Source organism: Nyctereutes procyonoides, unplaced genomic scaffold (genome assembly GCF_905146905.1).
Source record: "Nyctereutes procyonoides isolate TBG_1078 unplaced genomic scaffold, NYPRO_anot_genome, whole genome shotgun sequence".
Classification (NCBI taxonomy): Eukaryota; Metazoa; Chordata; class Mammalia; order Carnivora; family Canidae; genus Nyctereutes; species Nyctereutes procyonoides.
In genome coordinates, this window is record NW_026575042.1 from 28,808,523 (window position 1) to 28,829,626 (window position 21,104).

The 21,104-nt window shown below is 40.9% G+C and overlaps 1 protein-coding gene and 1 pseudogene across 3 annotated transcripts in view; both read left to right on the forward strand.

Annotated features, from left to right (window-relative positions):
• The window catches only part of NEK11 (NIMA related kinase 11), a 236,405-nt gene that overhangs the window by 171,297 nt on the left and 44,004 nt on the right, over positions 1-21,104 (forward strand). For all 3 annotated transcript variants that reach the window (XM_055321436.1, XM_055321435.1, XM_055321437.1), the window contains one exon: positions 2,619-2,679. In XM_055321436.1, the coding sequence (XP_055177411.1) occupies positions 2,619-2,679 (61 nt within the window). The remainder of the gene's footprint in view (positions 1-2,618; positions 2,680-21,104) is intronic.
• Positions 17,810-18,063, forward strand: LOC129507168 (NADH dehydrogenase [ubiquinone] 1 alpha subcomplex subunit 3-like; annotated as a pseudogene).

Here is a 21,104-nt window from a genome sequence, read left to right on the forward strand (position 1 = left end):
ACTCTTTGCTGGAAGAACCAGGTTTTAGAGCTAGAAGGTCCCTTAACCATCATCCAATTCAACCCCTTGGTTTCACAGATACAGAAACTAAGGCCTGGGAAGTCAAACCACTTGGCCCAGGCCAGGACACTTAGTAGAGGAGCAAGGCTTACAACCTAAGCTTGCCAAGTTGGTGTCATCACCTGTGTATGCCAATGTGTGCTTTGCTTTTCCTCCAACAGAGGATGTCTCTGCTGGGTTCCTCTCTGTCAAAGCTGTCCTGCTAAGTTTGGAGACCACAAAGGTACAGAAGAAGGAAAGGATTTGTTTTTCCCTCTTCTAAATCTCCCTGCCTCCCTATACCTGGGCTGGGTACCAGGGTCTTCAGTTAATGCTTTGGCCTCATTGACCAGCATTAACCAGCCATAACCTTCTTCATCATTGCCTCTTTTATACATCAGAACATGAAATGATGGGTTTCACCACATGCATAAAAAGTGGCTGCTCAAACCTCCACCAGATGTTATATTATGAAACAACACATTTATGTAATGTTTTAGAATAGTTTATTATACCACAATGCATTTTTCTAAAATCCACAATTACTTCAATATGAAATGTGTTGCTTGTTTTGAAATGGAGCAGGTGAGCCACAAACTTTTGATTTCCCTCAGTATAGCCACAAACCTGAAAATAATTAAGTGGTTCCATTTTCCCAGGTCATTATGATGCTATTGTGGGTATTTTCAGCCTCTTGGATTCAGGACAGATATTTCTTTTGTAGTAAAGACAATATTTGTTGCCAAATACAGTTCTGGGATTCCCTCAGCTCTCAAGAGGGTACTTGACTCTTACTGAGGGTTAAGGTAAATTAGCAGTGCAGTTCTTAGATTTATGACCCCTAGAAGACCATACATTTCCAAAGAAAAGCTGGTAGAGATATTTCCTACAAAAAGAATATTTACTTGATTTTTGATGTATTGAATGGATTACAGATTGAATAACACCCTTTCCCCATTCTAAGTAGCATTTGCTATTTTGTAAATCAAATAATATTTGTTTATTATAGAAAATTTAGAAAAGATGTAAGCACACAAAGGAGAAAATAAAGATCATCCATAATCTTACTTTATACCACCATCAACATTTTCAGTGTCTGTTCTTCCCATCAGAGAGATGGAGGAATAGATCTATAGATTGACAGAGATAGAGTGAGATATAGGCAAACATATTGAGATATTTTTCTTTTAAAAAATTGGATCATACAATACTAAGATAAAAAGTTTTTGCACAGTGAAAGAAACTATCAACAAAACAAAAAAGCAACCTGCCGAATGGGAGAAGATCTTTGCAAATGACATATCCAATAAGGGATTAATAGCCAAAATATATAAAGAAATTATACAACTCAACACCAAAAAAATAATAATCCAATTTTTAAAAAATGGGCAGAGGACCTGAATAGACAGTTTTTCAAAACAGATATACAAATGGCCAACATAAAAAGGTGCTCAACATCATGAATCACCAGAGAAATGCAAATCAAAACCACAATGAGATATTACTTTATACCTGTCAGAACAGCTATAAAATAAAAAACACAAGAAATAACAAATATTGGTGAGGATATGGAGAAGAAAGAGTCCTCATGCGCCACTGGTGGGAATGCAAATTGGTACAACCACTGTGGAAAACAGTATGGAGGTTCCTCAAAAAAATAAAAATAGAACTACCATAAAATTCAGTAATTCCACTCCTGGGTATTTACCCAAAGAAAACAAAAACATTGAAAAGATATACATGCACCCTTATGTTTATTGCAACATTACTTACAATAGCCAAGATATTGAAGCAGCCCAAGTATCCATCGATAGATGAATAGATAAAGATGTGGTAATATATATAATAGAATATTACTCAGCCATCAAAAGGAATGAAATCTTGCCATTTGCAACAACATGGTTGGCTCTGGTGGATATCATGCTAAGTGAGAAAAAGACAAAGTCAGAAAAAGACAAATACCACATGATTTCACTCATATGTATAATTTTTTTTAATTTTTTTTTATTTACTTATGATAGTCACAGAGAGAGAGACAGAGAGAGAGGCAGAGACACAGGCAGAGGGAGAAGCAGGCTCCATGCACCAGGAGCCCAACGTGGGATTCGATCCCGGGTCTCCAGGATCGCGCCCTGGGCCAAAGGCAGGCGCCAAACCACTGCGCCACCCAGGGATCCCCATATGTATAATTTAAGAAAGAAAACAAATGAACAAATGAAAAAAGAGATTAAAAAAAAAACTCTTAAATACAAGGAATACACTGGTAGTTGCCAGAAGGGAGGTGAATGGGAGGATGGGTGAAATAGGTGAAAGGGATTAAGAGTACACTTATCTTGATGAGCACTGAGTCATGTGTGGAACTGTTGGGCCACCATAGTGTACACTTGAGACTAATGTAACACTGTATGTTAATTATACTTCAACTGCAAACAATTTTTTAATGGGGTTGTACTGTCAAAAAACTTTGCAACCAGTTTTTTTTTTCTGTTTTATTTTGCCTAAATGTGGCAAGAACATTTTTCTATGTCAATAAATATTGTTCTGTCATACACAGAAGTAAATCTCTCTTGTTTTGACAGGACAGCGATATCGAAGCACTGGTCAGGTGTTTGGAAAATGTCCTGGGTTGCACCTCTCTAGGTAAGTTGTTTCAAATTCCAAAATGTAGTGGTATCTGCTGATGCTAACAGAATATCTGAGAAGAAAGCTTGGAAGGAATCTAAAAGATATTTCAGTCCAACCTCTTCACTTTATACAGGAGGAAACAGACCCACAGAAGTTGAAAGTCTGGCCCAGGGCCAGGCAACTCGAAGTTTATTACTGTAAGTGACCATCACTCTCCAAGGATGAAATAGTTGAAATTCAGTGGTCCGTTGTGACCAAACAGTGTCCTGGCAGTGCATAGTAATAGGCTTTTCAGGTTCCCCAGAAAAGGAAACTCCTACCTCACTCTTCCTGTAGAAAGATTGTATTCAGTCAAGCTGCAAAGACCATCACTCTGAAGGTCGGGCAGTCACTGGAAGCGATTTGGTCTGAAAAACAAAGCTAAGATTTCTTTAGCATTGTCATTCTCGATACATGGAATTGCTGTGCTTCAAGGATAAGACCCTATGTCTTAGTTTTTCCTTCTTTCTCTTTAATCTGAAGAGCCCAACTGTGGAAATTTCTAGCAATCGATGATAAATTGTCACACGTGACATGGGTAGAAAAGCAGAGGCTGTACCTACAGGTCCTGGGTGAAACAATCTGAGATTTTTTTTCTTTGAAATTTGATTGTGGAAGGGGGGGTGCACCTGGGTGGCTCAGTGGTTGAGCATCTGCCTTTGGTTCAGGTCATGATCTCGGGGTCCCAGGATCAAGTTCTGAATCAGGCTCCCCAAGGGGAGCCTGCTTCTCCCTCTGCCTATGTCTCTGCCTCTCTCTCTGTGTCTCTCCTGAATAAATGAATAAATAAATCTTAAAAAAAAAAAAGAAATTTGTGGGTTTTTAAAGTTTTTAATTTCATGACCAAAAGCAATCTCCTCAAAGGGAATGACAGGAATGAAGATCAAGTGTTGAGGTACGCAAACATTCACCACTATTTTATTAGGAGCTTTATGCATTTTGTACATTATTCCACATCTCTGTGTGCGGTGCCTCAGTCATAAACAAACATAGCTCCTGGATTTTTTTCCTCCTGATCATCACCCTGTGATCTGTTCAGGTGTACATCAGTAACACTGGGTACATTTAACTCCCAGGTATTGATTTGAAGACCAGGAGGGGGGCAGCCCGGGTGGCTCAGCGGTTTAGCGCCGCCTTCAGCCCAGGGTGTGATCCTGGAGACCAGGGATCGAGTCCCACATTGGGCTCCCTGCATGGAGCCTGCTTCTCCTTCTGCCTGTGTCTCTGCCTCTCTCTCTCTCTCTCTTTCTCTGTCTTTCATGAATAAATAAATAAAATCTTTAAAAAAAAATGACCAGGAGGGCTTTCCTTTGGCCAAGTCACTTTTCTTCTCTGGACCTTGGATTAGATCAGTAAGTTTGAAACTGGGTTCCTTGGGGGCCTCCAGGAAAGGACAAGGCTCTGAGTAGCTGGGGAACAGAGTCTGCATCTGCACTGCTCATCTGTGTTTCTCCAGAGTCTGACACAGTGTCTGGTGCAGAGGAGGCCCTTAGCAGATATTTTACAGTATGTTTGAGAGAAATGAGATGCACACCCTGCTCCTTTACCAGCTTCAACCAAAAATAGTTTCACTCTTCTCTGTTTTAGAAATTAGACTTATACATCAGGTTGTGTCTTGAAAAAGATAGGTCCCACTGCAAAAAAAAGAAATTAACACTGAATTGAATAGATGATATCTAGATTCCCTTTTAGACTGTATGCTTTTATAAAAATAAGCAATAGAATCACGGAATAAAAAACTGCATTTATCTCTGCCTGGAGCTCCCCTCAAGTGACAGAAAGGAAACAAAGCTGGTATCAACTTATAGGACAAAGGGAATGGGGGAAATGGGGGCAGCTGAGAGCTGTTCACTCATTTGGGAAGTTTGGAAGCAGATGGATGTGTGGTGAGCAATTTAGGAAACGGACAAGATGAAAGCTACATGCCTAAGATGTGTGCAGGAAAAGAGAGCGGCTAAGGGGCAGGCTACAAGACTTTGAGATGATGGGGAGCGTGCTTTTGAAATACCTGTCTGGGAAAGTACTCACAGTGGGACCCTCATCACAGATGAGAATATTATTACTTTCAGAACCCTGGACTTCCATCATTACTAGACTCTATGAAGAAATTTCCTCGTGCAGTTTTATAAGTGTGAAACTGCTCAGGTAGCTAGTACCTGTTGTGCCCTAACTACATTTTGGGGGAGTTTCACAGATACAGTAATCACTGTAGTGTTAATGTATATCAGAATGTTAACAGGATTCAAGAGACAATTTAAACTAAAATGTATCAGAGTATAAGCCTGGTCATGTAGAAATGAAACCTTTGCGAATTGAGGCTTTACTCACATTCAGCATCAACCTATGCATTTTGGAAATGTCCAGTTGCCTCCTGAGCATGTTAATAGGTTAAGTATTCATGAGAGACTCCTAACTCTGGGAAACGAACAAGGGGTAGTAGAAGGGGAGGTGGGCAGGGGGATCGGGTGACTCGGTGACGGGCACTGAGGGGCACACTTGATGGAATGAGCACTGGGTGTTATACTATATGTTGGCAAATCGAACTCCAAAAAATATATATACACAAAAAAATAAAGGAAAACCAGACCTGTCTTAAAAAACTGTTAAGTATTCTCCACAAATATGTTAAAGAGCTTCTCCCAACCCTCAACAAGAGAGGAAAAACAGCAGGTGGAAATGTCCTTTCTGGTTATTTAGACCATGCAGATTTTAACTTTGCTGCCCTGAAAACGTTGTGTGCAGTGGTTTGACCCCAACCCAACCCCAGATTTAGTCTTCTTTCTATTTAAAACAGAGGGAATGATATTTTCCCTGCCTGTGTCAATGGAGAGTAGAGAGAATGAATGAGTTAGCATTTGTGTAGCTTCAGGAGATCCTGAATTTGAAGGTACCCTTCTGAATTTCAAGTTCAGTATATGAGTTTCCTGTATACATGAAGGTCATTTTAAAACCTTTAGATCAGTAGTTCTCTCACTTGAACATGCATCAGAATCTCTTAGAGCACTTGTAAAAATGCAGGTCTGGTGCGTGGCCAACAATTTGTATTTCTAATAAGTTCCCAAGGAATGCTGATGTTCCAAGTCCAGACCACATTTTGGGAACCATAGCTTTAAAGTCCTTGAGCCCTGAAATTCTTACTGTGCACCCCACCCCAACTTATAGTCCAAAGTATTGCTAAAGTATAAAATAAAAATTTTATTTCTTAATGTTATAGAGAATTTGCCAATAAGCTAAACTGAAAATAGCTCCTTTCTAAATTTTTTTCCCCCTTTAGGTGATGCAGTCTGTGTGCTGGACTATTTGGCACTGTATATAGTGTTACTGAGCTTCCTTGGAAGCAATCTTGTATTTTTGCCTCATCCTCAGCATCTGCATCAGACATTTAGGGAGGTGTGGTGGATTCAAGGCACTGCATGAGGATTCTGATGTTGAGACCTATTTGAAATGGTCCCAGCCACCAGATCGGGTCCTGGACAAACCAGGGCACAGTTTTGTAATGATACCAGAAGGCACCCACTAGGTGCTTCTTTCACACATAGAGGACCTGTTGTCCCGAATGGAGGCACCTAATTTCTGAAGCCCTGAATCCCCCCTGAAATTTCCCATGGACTATAAGACACAAGGCCAGTCATGAGCAGGATGTTGAGTGATCCCAGGTGGAATTAAGAAAGGGAAGGAGAGAAGAAATTAAAAAGAGAGCAGGAAAGACCAGAAATGAGGGCCTGGGGGAGACAGCCAAGAATGTGGGCCATTTCACCAAGGGCAGATACTTTTTTTTTTTATTTTTTTAATTTTTATTTATTTATGATAGTCACAGAGAGAGAGCGAGAGAGAGAGTCAGAGACACAGGCAGAGGGAGAAGCAGGCTCCATGCACCGGGAGCCCAACGTGGGATTCGATCCTGGGTCTCCAGGATCGCGCCCTGGGCCAAAGGCAGGCGCCAAACCGCTGCGCCACCCAGGGATCCCGGGCAGATACTTTAAAACCTGAAATTTCCATGGTTTAAATGTGTATCCTGTCTTTTTCCCCCTCCCTCATTCCTTTCTTCCCTCCAAATGTTTATAAAGCACTTAAAATAAGCCAGATATCACAGAGGATGAGGAAAACAATGTCCCTGTCCTAATGAGCTCTCAACATAGAGAGGCTGATAATTACCAGGCACTGTGATGAGGACAACATATACTGTGAACAAGGAAGGTGGAAGACAAGGGTCCACTATGGGGTTGCAGCCTGGAGAAGACTTCACAGAGGGCAAGGTTTGTAATTTCTTGCGTCAGTGAGGACAGTACGAGATCTTTTTTTTTTTTTTTTTAAGATGTACTTATTTATTTTAGAGCAAGAGGTAGAAAGAGACTGCAAATGGGGGGTGAGGCAGAGGGAGAGAGAGAATCCCAAGCAGACTCTGCACTGAGCACAGAGCCCAACTCAGGGCTTGATCCCAGGACCCTGAGATCATGACTTGAGTTGAAATCAAGAGCCAGCCACTTAACCAACTGAGCCACTCAGGCACCCCAGGGCAGTACAATATCTTTTTCACTGTAGTATTCTCAGAGTCTAACATATAGCCTGGCACACAGTATTTTTTCAATTATATTTGATAAATGAATAGAAAGATGAATAGAGTTGCCAAGTGGTTGGAGGGGGAACTATTCTCTAGAAAGGATCAAACAACATGAAAGCTCAGAGGTACTAAACAACTGGGTATATTCATGGAACTATCCAGAGGTTTGGTATTACTGGAAGAAGGTGTGAAGAAGGGATCCGTAAACTTGGCTATGTAGGGCCAAACCCATGGATAATCTTGTATGCCAGGTTAAGGAGCTTGAATTTTATCCTGTGGATTAGGCTACCACGGTTTTTTTTTTTTGGTTTTTTTTGTTTTTTTTTTTTTTTGTACCACTGGTTTTTAAGCATGGTCAGAAAAGGTTACTTTAACAAACCATAAGGAAATTGCTTTGAAAGGAGTGACTTGAGATGGGGAATTGGTCATGGGCTCTCATTATACAGACAATAGATGGTGTTACTATAGTAACTGTTTAGGCCCATAACTACTCAGTAAGACCAGAAGATGACCTCTCATTTTCTTTTCTTCGAACTTAGAAAGGAAAATTCTGTCTCCATATTTCTTGGTAACCAGATTATGAATTAAGGCAACATATGAAATTTAACATTTTTAAACATTTATGAAATTGGCTGTTTTTCTAGAGAAGGAAGTCATCAGCAGAATGATATAAGTCCTTGGTAAACTATACTTATAAAAAGACTTATTTTGTAGATCCAAACTGGATGTTGTCACAGAAGCAATTAGAATACAGCAGATGCTTCAAAACCACTCTGCCTGTTAAAAATCCCCATCGTGCGTTGAGTTGTCTGATCCATTTGGCTTTTTGAAAATTGTTACCCCTCAATTCTTCCACTGAATCTTGGTAATAACCATTTAATCTCTAATAAACAGTGTAACTGATAGAGACCATCAGGGCCTCTGAATCCTTTAGAATCTTCTTTTGCTTAAGCTCTTCAAACTCTAAGCTGTTAATTGTAAGGTTGACTGGCAGCCATTTAACCTTGCACTATTGTGCTTTTCACCTTGAAAGAAATGAATTTCTCATGCTAATTAGAATGATTTCAACCTAGTGTTTTATCTTTCATTACTGACACACTGAAATCATGACATTTGAGGAGAGGAGGGATTATTTTGGGTCATAAACCACTTGGATCATTTTGATATGGATGCACAATGCACAGTATCTGTTTGTCATTATACCTCCTGTTTATGTACTAGGGAAAGTTAATAGTTTCTGTAAGTTCTTTAAAACTTAAAAGGATGCAACAGATTCCAAATTAATGGCAATTTATAGAGAACCTACTTGTGTCTGCTCCCATGCCAGACACATTCATTTGGCAGATGTGTGGTGATGGGATGGGGGTAGGGAAAGGGCTTTGTAATATAGATAAACCCCTAAAACTGTAGTATTATTCATTGTTAGTAGTGTACTCTTAGGGAAGAACATTCTGTATATTACTACTATCTAGGAAAAAAGTGCCAGTGATGAGTTTATTTAAGAGAGAAACTCCGCAATTGTGCATTCATTTATTACTCACACACTAGAATATCACCAAGTTAATATATTTTGGTTTGTAAATACCTTAGGCACTTCCTTTGTATAATCTGAAGGTGGCCCCTATACACAGGCAGGCCAGGAGAGGCTGAAGAAAGAAATAGGCTGCTCCAGATCGGTAAGATGGTAGGTTGAATAAGTAAGGAAACTACTAACATATGAGGCTTATCTTGGGTGGCTGTAAGATGATTAGATCTCTGCAGCCACCTGCCAAATCTTAGAAATTGATATAGAGGCCCTAGCTGGGTTTAGTATACCAGCCATCCAAATGGTCTCAATATCACAGCATTATCTCAAGGCTGTGTCCTTGGAGCAGCCTCTGGGAGCAGGAAACACAAGTGGAATATACATTCCAATGACAGGGGAAGGGATGAGGAGCCTCTGATTGCTGGGGTCCAGCTCACTGGTCAACTGGCAGTCGGGCAACAGTGTACTTTGTAAAGGAATGGTTTTAGGCCACAGTGATATCTTAGGCTTGCATCTTGCCATTAAAGACCTATGATTTCAGAGGAGAACTAAGCCAAGGGCCTAAATAACTATACAACAAAAGAATAAGGATCCAGAAAATGGAGAGATCGCTTTTAGTTGGGGGAATAGGAGTCCTCAAAAAAGCTTCAAGGAGAAGGAACTGAGATCATTCCTGACAGACATAAGGATAGATTTGACCGTGAAGAGGTGAAGGCCCTGCAGGTGGAAGGCATAGGGTAAGAAGGAACATAGAAATAGGAACAGGTAGTAGCAGACAGGCTTTGGTGAGTGGTTGGTTCCCTTTGGTATTTGCCTGAGTCATCTCACTTGTTAATATAACATGAACTACCTATGTAGTTAATTTTTATTATTTTTCTTAAACAAATAAGGTCGCCTTTTCTTTATAAAGGTATTTACTAGGATCTTTGATATCGAATACCCTTTTGTGTAAAGGGAAATATTCACTACTACTTGCACTTGATTTAATGTTCAATGTAGTAAGCTCTATAATTATAAATATAGTATGGATCCCTTCTCTATCTTGTTTTATAGATTCCAGCTTTCTAGTTGGTTTGTTTTAAAGAGACTCTTATATATGGACTCCTAAATTTTCTTCTAGGATTATTATTGTCTTATTTTCATAGTTTTTATGCCAGGGGAATTATTCTTCTCTATTTAATTTAAATTCCCTTTTTGTCATATCATAACTCCTGGATATTGTCTGCTTCTGATTCGATTTTGCTCTACTGGTCTTGCTGCTTAATCTTCTGTCAATACTAGAGTATTTTTAATTACACTGCCTTTATGGAATGTTTTCATGTCTGATAGGACAATTATCTTCCAATTTTCTTATTTTTTTCAAAATATTCTTATCCTCTGACATTTCTTCTCCCGTGTGGGTTTTAAGATCATTGATCCATTTCTAAAAGATACCTTTCCCCCCCTACTACTAAGTTCTAAAGCAACCATGCAGCAACAGTGATTTCAAACTGGTTTTAAGGCAAATGCAGAGATAGTCTTCATATATTCATATATTCATTTCTTCTCCTAACGCTTCACCAAAGTCAGTGCCTGTATTGCATATATATGACTGCATAATAAAGTACTCAAACACATATTATCTGAAAACAACAATAATAGTTTACTATTTTCATGGTTTCTGTGGGTCATGAATTTAAAAATGGCTGTTGCTCAGGGTCTCATGAGGTAATAGTCAGACATCATCAGGACCACAGTCATCTGAAGGATGACTCACTCATACAACAGCAAGTTGGTGGAGGGCCTCAGTCCCCTTCACATGGGCCTCTTCCCATGGCAGCTTGGGAATCCTCAAGGCCACTAATGCTGGACATTGGGCATTATTGCTAGACTGGCTACCATTGCCACCTTGGGAACCTGGCTATGGCTCCCACTCCTGCCCTAGGCCTGCCTGGATGGATTCCATGTGATCTCTGCCCCTTCTCATTACCAACTCTGATATACAGTCTGGGGAGGATGTGTCTCATTGGCAGAGGCTGATCATGTGTCTACACAATGTGCCTACAATAAGGGAGGCTAGGAAAGTAGTGAGTATCCAGTATTTTTAGCTTCTTTAGTGAGAGCCAGACTCTGTCTCACAAAGTAGAAGATTCTTCTAATAAAGGAAGAAGAAAGTGAGGCCAAACATAATAATAAATATCTACTGTAGTAATGAACTTTCTTGTTCTAAGAGATGTGGAGGGAGGGATGGCCCTTACAATGTTTTGTGGGAACATCTCTTTTGGCTTTCACAGAAGTAGATGATGATTCAAGAGAATCCTTTTTAAATTTATCTTCTGTGTTGCTGACTGTAGAGGGAGCCATTTGCTTCAGACAGCAATTGTCAGGGTCGACACTAATAAAAGGTGAGAACTTGTCCTGAATAGAGGGCCATGGCTGTGCCAGCTGGGGTGAACTCCATTGAATGAGTGCCTGCTTGCAGAACTAAGACACTTGATCCTGGCTCTGCTTAGCTGAGTGCTCAGCTGGGACCCCAGTTCCACACCATTCACCTGACAAGAGGTGGTAGAGACACAGACCCTCTGTCATCCATCTCAGCCCCAGAAGCAGCTCGGTAATGCTCTCGGGTATGTCTGATTGCATGTGGCACAGATGGCCTTTGCTGTGCTTTCCTGGGTCAGGTGGCTGCTCCTGGGGCCAAGTAAAAGAACAAATTAACTTGGCCATTTGAACTTTAGAGACTACTTGTTCTGAAAGGGACAATATTGAGTGGTTCTTTCTGGCAGTAATTATATACTTTTTTAAAAAAAGATTTTATTTAGTTATTAGAGAGAGAGAGAGAGAGAGAGAGAGCATAGCCACATGAGCAGGGGGGAGGGGCAGAGGGAGAGGGAGAAGCAGGCTCCCCGCTGAGCAGGGAGCCTGACATAAGGCTCCATCCCAGGACCCCAAGATCATGACCTGAGCTGAAGGCAGATACCTAACTGACTGAGCCACCCAGGCACCAATTAATTTTTGAGGCCACTTCTGTCTGGGTCAGTAAAGGTGTGTAAAGGCAGAGGGAGTTTCATTTCTAGTTTTCTAGTTCATTTAGAACTACTATCAGGCTATTTGTGTGAAAAGTTGAAAATGTGAGTAAGGCTGCATTTAACTACGAATCAATTACTGTGAGCATTTCCTGGCACAAAACTGTGGTAGGATACAAAAAGGAATATGATTCACAGTTCATATTTTCAAGGAATTTCCAGGTAATTAGGGGGTATGAATATCTCTAGACCAAATGACTAGAATTGCAGGCAGGAAGTAATGAACAGCAATGAAGATGAGTGGGCAGCATCAGAATCTCCAGCTGGCTGGGCCCCACCTTGGAGATGCTGCTTCAGAACCTTTGAGGTAGGTCTTGAGAATCTGCATTTTAAATAACTTCCCAGGTGATCCTGATGCTGCTGGTCCAGGGACTGTACTTTGAGATCCATTGGGCTAAGAAATCAGGGAAGAGAGTGCTCTCACTTCCAGCTGTGGCTTTTTAAAGAAAATGATGATTTTTGACAAATTTTGATAAATTGAATCAAGTTTTTAATAAAGGTGCCTCATTCAATTTTAACATATTTATAACCCCACTGAAGAGTGGTATTTACGACCCAGAAAATGACTTTCTTTCAACGTTTAGGTTACACTAACCTGAAAGAACAAAACATTTTTGACCCAGTAAGTCTTTGCCTAGAAACTTATCTTAAAGAGATAGAGTTGGGTGTAAGGTTATAAATATACAAAGGTTTTCATGGCAGGGTTGCTTACAATAGTGAAAAATTAAAATCAAGATAAATGCCTAGAAATGGGGACTAGTATATCTTCTAGAACAAAGAAGTTCTTTACAGTTTATTAAAATGTTGATGTAGTTACATATTCATTGGCATGAAGGGTGTTATAAAGTAACAAAGTGTACAAAGCTGTAGTTGATACACACACATACATATGCGTGTGTGTGTGTGTGTGTGTGTGTGTGTGTGTATTTGGAAACACTACAGTGTTAGTAATGGTTCTCTTATTCTCTTAAGCAGCTTTTCCCTTCTGTGTTTTCTAATTTCTCTGCAATAAACACGGACGACTTATGTGATTCTTTTCTACTAAAAGAAGGGGGAAGCACTGATGCATTTACCTTAAGTATTTTAATCAGTCTTGAATCAGCCCAACCTGCCATCACAAAAAAGCAGATTTTATTTCTAAAGCTAGGATTCTCTATATTGGCAACTTCGCATAATAAAACTCCCCAAATACTGGCTTCTGGCTCCATGGGGTAAGCACAACTGAAGAAGTTGGAATCTGGCTTCCACAAATCTCTTCTCAACCTGTATCCGCATTTAATTGGTTATTTTAAAAACCCAGACACTATTTTTTTCCTTCCTTTTTTTCTTTTCTTTCCTTTCTTTTTTTCTTTCTTTCTTTTTTGTACTTATAGGTTCTATTCTTAGAGGCCTCTTCTGGTACATTCAAAAGGAAATGAACATTTGCAAACCCCTGAACTCCTGTTGTTTTTAATCTTCCATATCGTTCAGCTGAATATTTGTTGTGTGAAACAACCATGTAGTAAAAATAGAAAGTTTATTTCCCATCTTCTGGTATTTATTATCTCCCCTATGAGTAGCAGGTTTTCTTTCCCAAGCTGACCCACTTTTTCCCGACTAATTTAATTTTGGTGGAGACAGTGGGGTGCTATTGGGAAGTTGTCCTGTGCAAGGCACTATGCTGGGTGCTGTGGGGTCAAGGGAGGCAGTGGAAATTCATCTTGGGTCTCTCTACCAACAACAGAGCACCTTTCTATGTATCACTGCATTTGAGCCTTACTGAAGCTTTGTGCACAGGTTTTTTGCCCAGATGAGGAAGCTGAGTCACAGAAGTTTTGTAACGTAGCAAACATCACAGAGGCAGGACTCTATGGCAGCTCACAGTGCTCATCTAAGTGTGCCCCAGCTTCCTTACGACTGCGAGCCTCTGGAGGTTGTTCTATCCTGGGCCATCTTGTTTCCTCCTGACTACTTTCTTCACCAGCTTCCTCAGGGCACTTGGCTTGGGCACAGCTGCTGCTGCATGGTTGGCAACAACTTCTCTAGGTGGTGGCTTCCATCCTGTGCCTGTGGAATAGTACTCTGAAAGAATTGCTCAAGGGGAGGGCTAAAGGGTTACATTGGTATTTTTATTATCACTTTTGTTTAATGCTCAACTTGTTCATGTCACTAAGACAATCACCTCATACCCCCACTTCTCCCCAAACCCAGTACCCAGGTGTCATGGCGAGAGTTCTTCAGGAAGCAGCCTCTGACATGAAGTCGGGTGGGCAGGATGCTTATTTGGGAGTACCCTCAGGAGAGTCCTGAGGACAGGAGGGGAAGGAAGTAGGGTGAGGCAGAGGGAGGACAGTGCAGTGATGCTGTCCTGACAATCCTGGCCCAAACTCATGGGGAGTTCTGGACTTAACAGAATTGTCTGCATGAGCCAAAATGGCCAAGCTTTCTACCTCTACCACGGTCAGTCATTAAATGTGGACCACATGGGAAGGGTATGCTCTTGGGCAAGGCAGCCTTCTATGGCTGAGGCAGGTCCAGAAGGGGCCACAGCTGGAGGCTGCCTGTGTACAGTGCTCCGGGCAGCTGGGGAATAGCTCCTTTCTTGAAATCGTTGGTGGTGTTAAGGTAACATAGTGAAGACAGAGCAGCCTGCTTCGCAGATTCTTAGGCAATTTAATCGACATCCTGAGACCCACTGTCATCACAAGAGAAGCTCAAGGAAAAATGTTCACAAAGATGGGGGTCAGATAAGCCTCTGAGCAGAGTAGGATGGCCTTCACACGCCCTACTCATTCGTGGCCCTTCATAATAAGCCCTGAACCATCATCTGGAGAGGTAGAGAGATGAGATGACAGATGTAATGTTTTCCCCAAATTTTAACCTTTGGAGGAGGGGTTTTGTTTGATAATTTCCTGATTTCTCAAAATCAGCTCTTGAAAGTCCTTATTGGATGTGTCACTTCTGTGAGGGATTAGTAAGATCACACATTTGGCAGTCAGGAAGCCATGGTTCTAGTCCTGACTCAGCCTCTTTTCTTATAGCTCTGTGACCTCAAGCAAGCCTCACAACCTCTCTTGGCCTCAGTTTCCCCATCTGTAAGATGAGATAATTTTGGCATGAAGAGGTCTATAGTCACTTCCAACCCAGAATCATGAAGTTTCTCTATCATCGAGGCCAGGAGTTGATATACTACAGCTCACAGACAAAATCTGGCCCAATACCTGTTTTTATAAATAAGGTTTCACTAGAACACAGCCATGCCTATTTATTTACCTCTTGCTTATGGCTGTTTTCATGCTACAACAGCAGAGTTGAGTAGTTGCAACAGAGATTGTTTGGCCTGCAAGTCTAAAATATTTACCACTTGACTTTTGACAGAAGAAGTTTGTCAGCCCATTGGCAAATCTTCCATCAGGTGCCATTCTAAAGAGCAGGAACAATATGGTTCATGAGGACATGCCTTTGCAATAACTTGGGCCAAGAGGGGTAACTGTGTTTCTGGAGTATTCCTGAGGCACTTGCAGGACAGGTGAGAGTAAAAGAGTAGGAGAGAAACATTGTGTATGTACTATGCACCAAGGGCAGTGTCTGCAAGGATTCCTGAGTAAGCAATGTCCCAGGTGCTTAAGGGGGATCTTGTTTGCCAAAATATCCAGCCCTGCAGTCCCTGCATCAGCACTTTATTACCCACGTGGCAGGATATTTAGCAGGGAGGGCAAATGCATGTTTTTGTTTTACCATCAAGGTCATTTGTCTATGCGCTGAGCTGGGAGGAGTAAATAAGTAAAGTAAACATGTAAAGGGAAATTTTGGAGGAAATGAGAAAAGAATCTCTCTCTGCTGGTGAAATGTCATCAAGCTGTCACTCCTTCAGGGAAAATAGCTCTGCTGGTAAGAGACCATAGAAGTAGGAGGAATCCCAGTAATATTAACTATTACGAACTGTGCTCTGCACTCTCACGAAACACAGCTTCTAGTTGCTTACTTACTCTCTCATCAAATCTTCTTGTGTTCATCTCACTGTCAAAACATTCCCAGGGGGTAGAATCAAGTGTTATAGTCCCCATCATCCTGTATTTCAGGTGGGGAATGACTTCAGGATGATTGTGCCTGATGTCTTATGGTGCCTGGAGAATTTATTGTTGGTCCCAACCATTTGCCTCTTAATATTTGATCCTTTTGGTTGCTTTGCATTGTTGTTGTTAGTATTGGCGTTGCCTTCCCGAGGAAATACCACCTCACAAGAGGTCCAGGGAGATGTCTTATACTAGATCATAGAGGGCTCTGATTGAGAGAAGGCCCTCAGTCTAGTGATACCACTTAAATATAAAGTGAGCAAACTGAGGCTCAGGAAAGTGGCCTGAGGGCCATGTAGCTGGTGAGAATAGAACTAGAACAATAACTGTGGTCCTCTAACTTGACGGCTAGTACATTTTTCCACAGACCCTCAATACCCCTCTTTGTAGCATAGTGTCTTATGTATATGTACAAAGTGGCACCCTGGTGATTATCTAGACAGATATCCTGTCTTCCCCAATGGATTGCAAGCTATTTCTGGGTTAAGGATCATGGCTACTATTTCAATTACCTTTAACTCCTACCTTTGAGCATCTAAAATATAATCTGTCCCTTAAGGAACTATAAGAAAATGAGCAAATTAAACCCAAAGCAAGCAGAAGGGAGGAAATAATAAAGACTAGAGTGGAAATAAATGAAATTAAGACTAGAAGACCCATAGAGAACACCAACAAGATAAAAATTGCTTAAAAGATAAACAATTAATAAATCTTTAGCTGATAATGTCCAAGAAAATAAGAAAGAAGACTCAAATTCATGAATCAGAAATGAAAAGGGAGACATTACTACTACTCTTAAGGAAATGAAATAGATTATAAGGGGCATAGTATGAACAACAAACTGTGAACAAATTAGGTAACTTACAGGAAATGGACAAATTTCTAGAAAAACACATTACCAAAACTGAGTCAACAGCAAGAACTCTGAATAGGCCTTTAACAAGTAGATCAAAGTAGTAAACTAAAAACTTCCAGTAGAGAAAAGCCCAGGCCTCAAAGGCTTCACTGGTGAATTATGCCAAATATTCAAAGTATTAATTCCAATTCTTCACAAACTCTTCCAAAAAATGGAATATGAGAGGACACTTACCAGCTTATTTTTGAGGCCATTCTTTGATACCCAAACCAGACTATATCACAAGATGTCACACAAATAAAAAGGATGAGCCTATATCCATCATGAATATATGTGCAAGAATCACCAACAAAATGCTACTAAAATGAACCCAGCAACATTTAAAAAAGGGATTATACTTGAGGATCAAGTGGGATTTACCCAAAGAATATGAGGTCATTTAACATCAGAAAATCAATTAATGAAATACAATATATTAGGAGAATAAAGGACGAAAGTGATATGATCATCTCAATAGATGCAGAAAATGCATTTGACAAAATCCAACATCCTTTCCTGACCGCCCCCCCCAAAAAAAAACACTCAACAAAGAATAGAGAGGAACTTCCTAAACCTGATAAAGGAAATCTCTGAACACACCTACAGCTAATTCATACTTAATGGTGTAAGAACGAATGTTTTCCCCCGAAGATCAGGAACATGACAAAGACTTCATTCACCTCTTTCATTTAGCACTCTGCTAGAGGTTCTAGCCAGGAAAATTAGTCAAGGGGAAGAAATAAAAGGTATACAGATTGGAAAAGAAGAAATAAAACTATCTCTATTTGCAGATAACATCCTCTTGTACATAGAAAATCCACTAAAAACTATTAGCGCTAATAAACAAGTGAAGCAAGATTGCGGGATACAAGATCAATACACTAAAACCAGTTATATTTCTATACACTAGCAATGAACATTTCAAAGATGAAATTAAGAAAACAATTCCACCTATGATAGCATCAAGAATAAAATACTTAGATGTAGGACACCACCGTGACCAAAATGGCCAGGAGACTCACTGCCTTCCTCAAGGATGCCTGGGCCAAGGAGCTGGTGCTGGTTGCGTCCTTCACCGTCAGAGGCCTCACTATAATTCTGCCCACCCTCAGCCCCTTCACCAAATACACCACCATGACCAACCAGGTCAGCCCTACAACTATCCAGTACCCCTCTGAGATTATGGGAATGTATCCAATGTGCCCAGCCACTACCAGGACCCCCATGGCCCAAGCTTGGAGTAGCTGAAAAAGTTGTGAGCACCTCCAGTGACCTAGAGGCCCCCTCCCCTGTGGCCAATAAAATGTGAAAAATCAACCCTCCCCCCCCCAAAAAAAAGAATAAAATACTGAGGTAGAAATTTAATATGATACATGTCTTATGCTGAGATGAACTTTGGAGGTACAAAGATGAACAGAGTATAAAATATTTACAAATTACATATCAGATAGAAGTTTAATATCTATATTACACTTTACAACTTAACATGGAAATACAAACAACTCAATTTAAAAATGGGCCAAGGACTTAAATAGATATTTTTTTCAAAGAAGATATATAAATGACCAATAACCACATGAAAAGTCTTTAGGGAAATGCAAATTAAAGCCACCACGAGATACCACTTCACATCCACTAGGATGGCTATAATTTAAAAACCAGAAAATAACAGTGTTGGTAAAGATGTGGAGAGCCCTCACACACTAATAGTGGGAAGGTAAATGGTGTAGCTGCTGTGGAAAACAGTTTGGTGGCTCCTCAATCAGCATATATGGAATTACCATATGACCCAGCAATTCTACTCCTAGATATATACTCAAAAGGACAGAAAATGGGTACTCAGATACTTGTATGCCAATGTTTATTGCGGCAGTACTCGTAAAACTCAAAAGATGGAAACGACTCCAGTGTCCATCAACAGATAATGGATAAACATGATGTGATATATACATACAATGAATATTATTTACCCGCAGAAAGGAAGTGTTGATACATGCCACACATTGCTGAACCTTGAAAATAAGTGAAATAAGCCAGATACAAAGGGTCACGTAAGCTGTGGTTTCATTTATATAAGGTACCTAGAACGGTAAAATTCACAGACACAGAAAGTGATTAGAGGTTTATAGGGACTTAGGGGAGAAGTGGGGGAATTATTGTTTAATGATCATAGGGTTTCTGTTTGGAGTGATGCAGAAGTTTTGGAAATATGTAGCGGGGATGGTTGCACATGGTGCATGTACTTAACACCATTGAACTGTACGCTTAAAAATGGATTAAGAAGTAAAAAAATAAGGTGAACAGGACAAATCTCTGCCATCAGGAAGCTTACTAACTAGTTGGGAAAGCGTTAGGGGAGTAGAGGAATAGATTTATCTCTGTGATTCTGAGTGTTAGAAAGCACAACTGGCAGATAGCACCTCGGCCAATACCTAGCACAGTGGCTGCCGTAGAGTGGATATGCATTCTGGGAAGTTTCAAGTAGGGTAGCCAGCATCTAGGACCGTGGAATAAGACAAGGCCTGGTTTCGAGTGCAGCTACATACTGTGTCAGTTGTATGAACATGGGTAAGTTACTGTCTCAAAGCTCAACTCCTAGTTCACAGGACCCTCACATGACATGATACAGGTAAGATGCTTAGCACCCGGCACCTGGCGCTTGTCTACTAAAAAAAGGGTTAGCCTTTATTGTTGCTGTTGTTGTTGTTAATGATGAATTGGGATGAATTTGTATAGGAATAAAGTTTTTAAAAGACTATAAGCCTAAGTACTGAAATATAAGTCCCACATCTGAGATAAGAAGGTACAGGAACCTAGGGCAGAAAGCTGGGATGAGCCATGGAAGGATGGGATCAAGGAAAGGTGGATGGCAGAGAGCTGACCATGACAGGGCCCAGAGGAGAGGGGAGGAGAATGTGAGAGAGATAGACCCCAGGCTCCATGACAGGAAGAAAGAGTGTGGCTGGTTCAAAAGGAGACTCAACAGAACTGCCGAGTGGCATCTCTCTGCAGTTGCGTTTCTCTAGTGCCACAGGTCCTCCTTGTCCCAGGGAAGGCCATGTTGGGGATGCAGGAAAGGAAGCAAGAGCTCAGATTGTTCCACGTTACATTTCCTGTCACCACCTTCTTTTCAAAATGTCTGGATGCTGTGTTTTGATGCTGACCTGTGGTTTGAGCTGTGAGCACAGTGGTATTCTCCAAGGGCATGACCATAGTCACTCTCCCTTTATTCTAATGGGATCACAGTCCCCTTCTAAGGAACACACAGCCCACACAGTGAGTGGGTAGGAGAAAGCAGGACATGGTTGCCATTGGATCCCCTGCTCTTCTCTGGTCTGAGGCCAAAGTCAGAACCACTTAACACGTGCCACAGGGCTTTTCACAGAGATGCACCCGAGTCAGGTATCTTCAGAACTCACCACTAATGCAATAGACTAGTCAGCGGGTTTTTTGTTTTTTGAAAAATCTACCTTGGCTATCCCTTGCATGTACACATATCCACTTTTTAAAAATCACCATAGGTATAAGCTGTGTTTGATGACTGGTTGATGCACATTCTTCTGTCTTAGAAACTGAAAGGAGAAGAGTACTGTCTAAGCAATGCTTCATGTCAGATCCACTGTTCTTTAGAAAAAAGATGGAAGTGAAGCAAAACTGAGGAGCAGACTTACTCATGGGAAGGTACCACTTCCAACTCCTGCCTGAAAGCTCCTTGGGAAGGGAGATGGTATATAGTTCTCCTGGGAAATTTGTGAATCCATAAATGCACCTAATATTATGTGTCTTACACATACATACTACTTCCAAGTTTATGGGTATTTTGTTGAAATTGATAAAGAGAATATTAATTTGAGAAAATCAACATAGATTCATCTATTTTTTACATCTGAAAAAGCAGAGATCTAGAACCAGAGCTTCATGGGCCTGCAACCAGAGCAGTTGCATGGTGTCCCAGGCTCAGAAAGAGGCCTTGAACCTGGAGTTCAATAAAATTCTTAATAATTTTATTTTTGAATTTGTGTTTTATGAGTGAAGTCTGATGGGACAATGGTACCTATGCTAGGGACTTGATACCTCACTTATACGCAGCCTCCAGCCACCTCCCTGAGAAGGGTTCCCTACCATCCTTTCCCTAACTACCCGGCTCCTACCACCCTCCATTCCCTATGAGGCCCTATGCACAGTAGGGGAGGATCAGGGTTGGGTGGGACCCTTGAGCCCCTGCAAGGGTCTTCAGCCTCCTTGAGAGTATCTATCCCAGTTCCTGAGGGAGAATATTAGGTGCCCAATAAAAAAACAC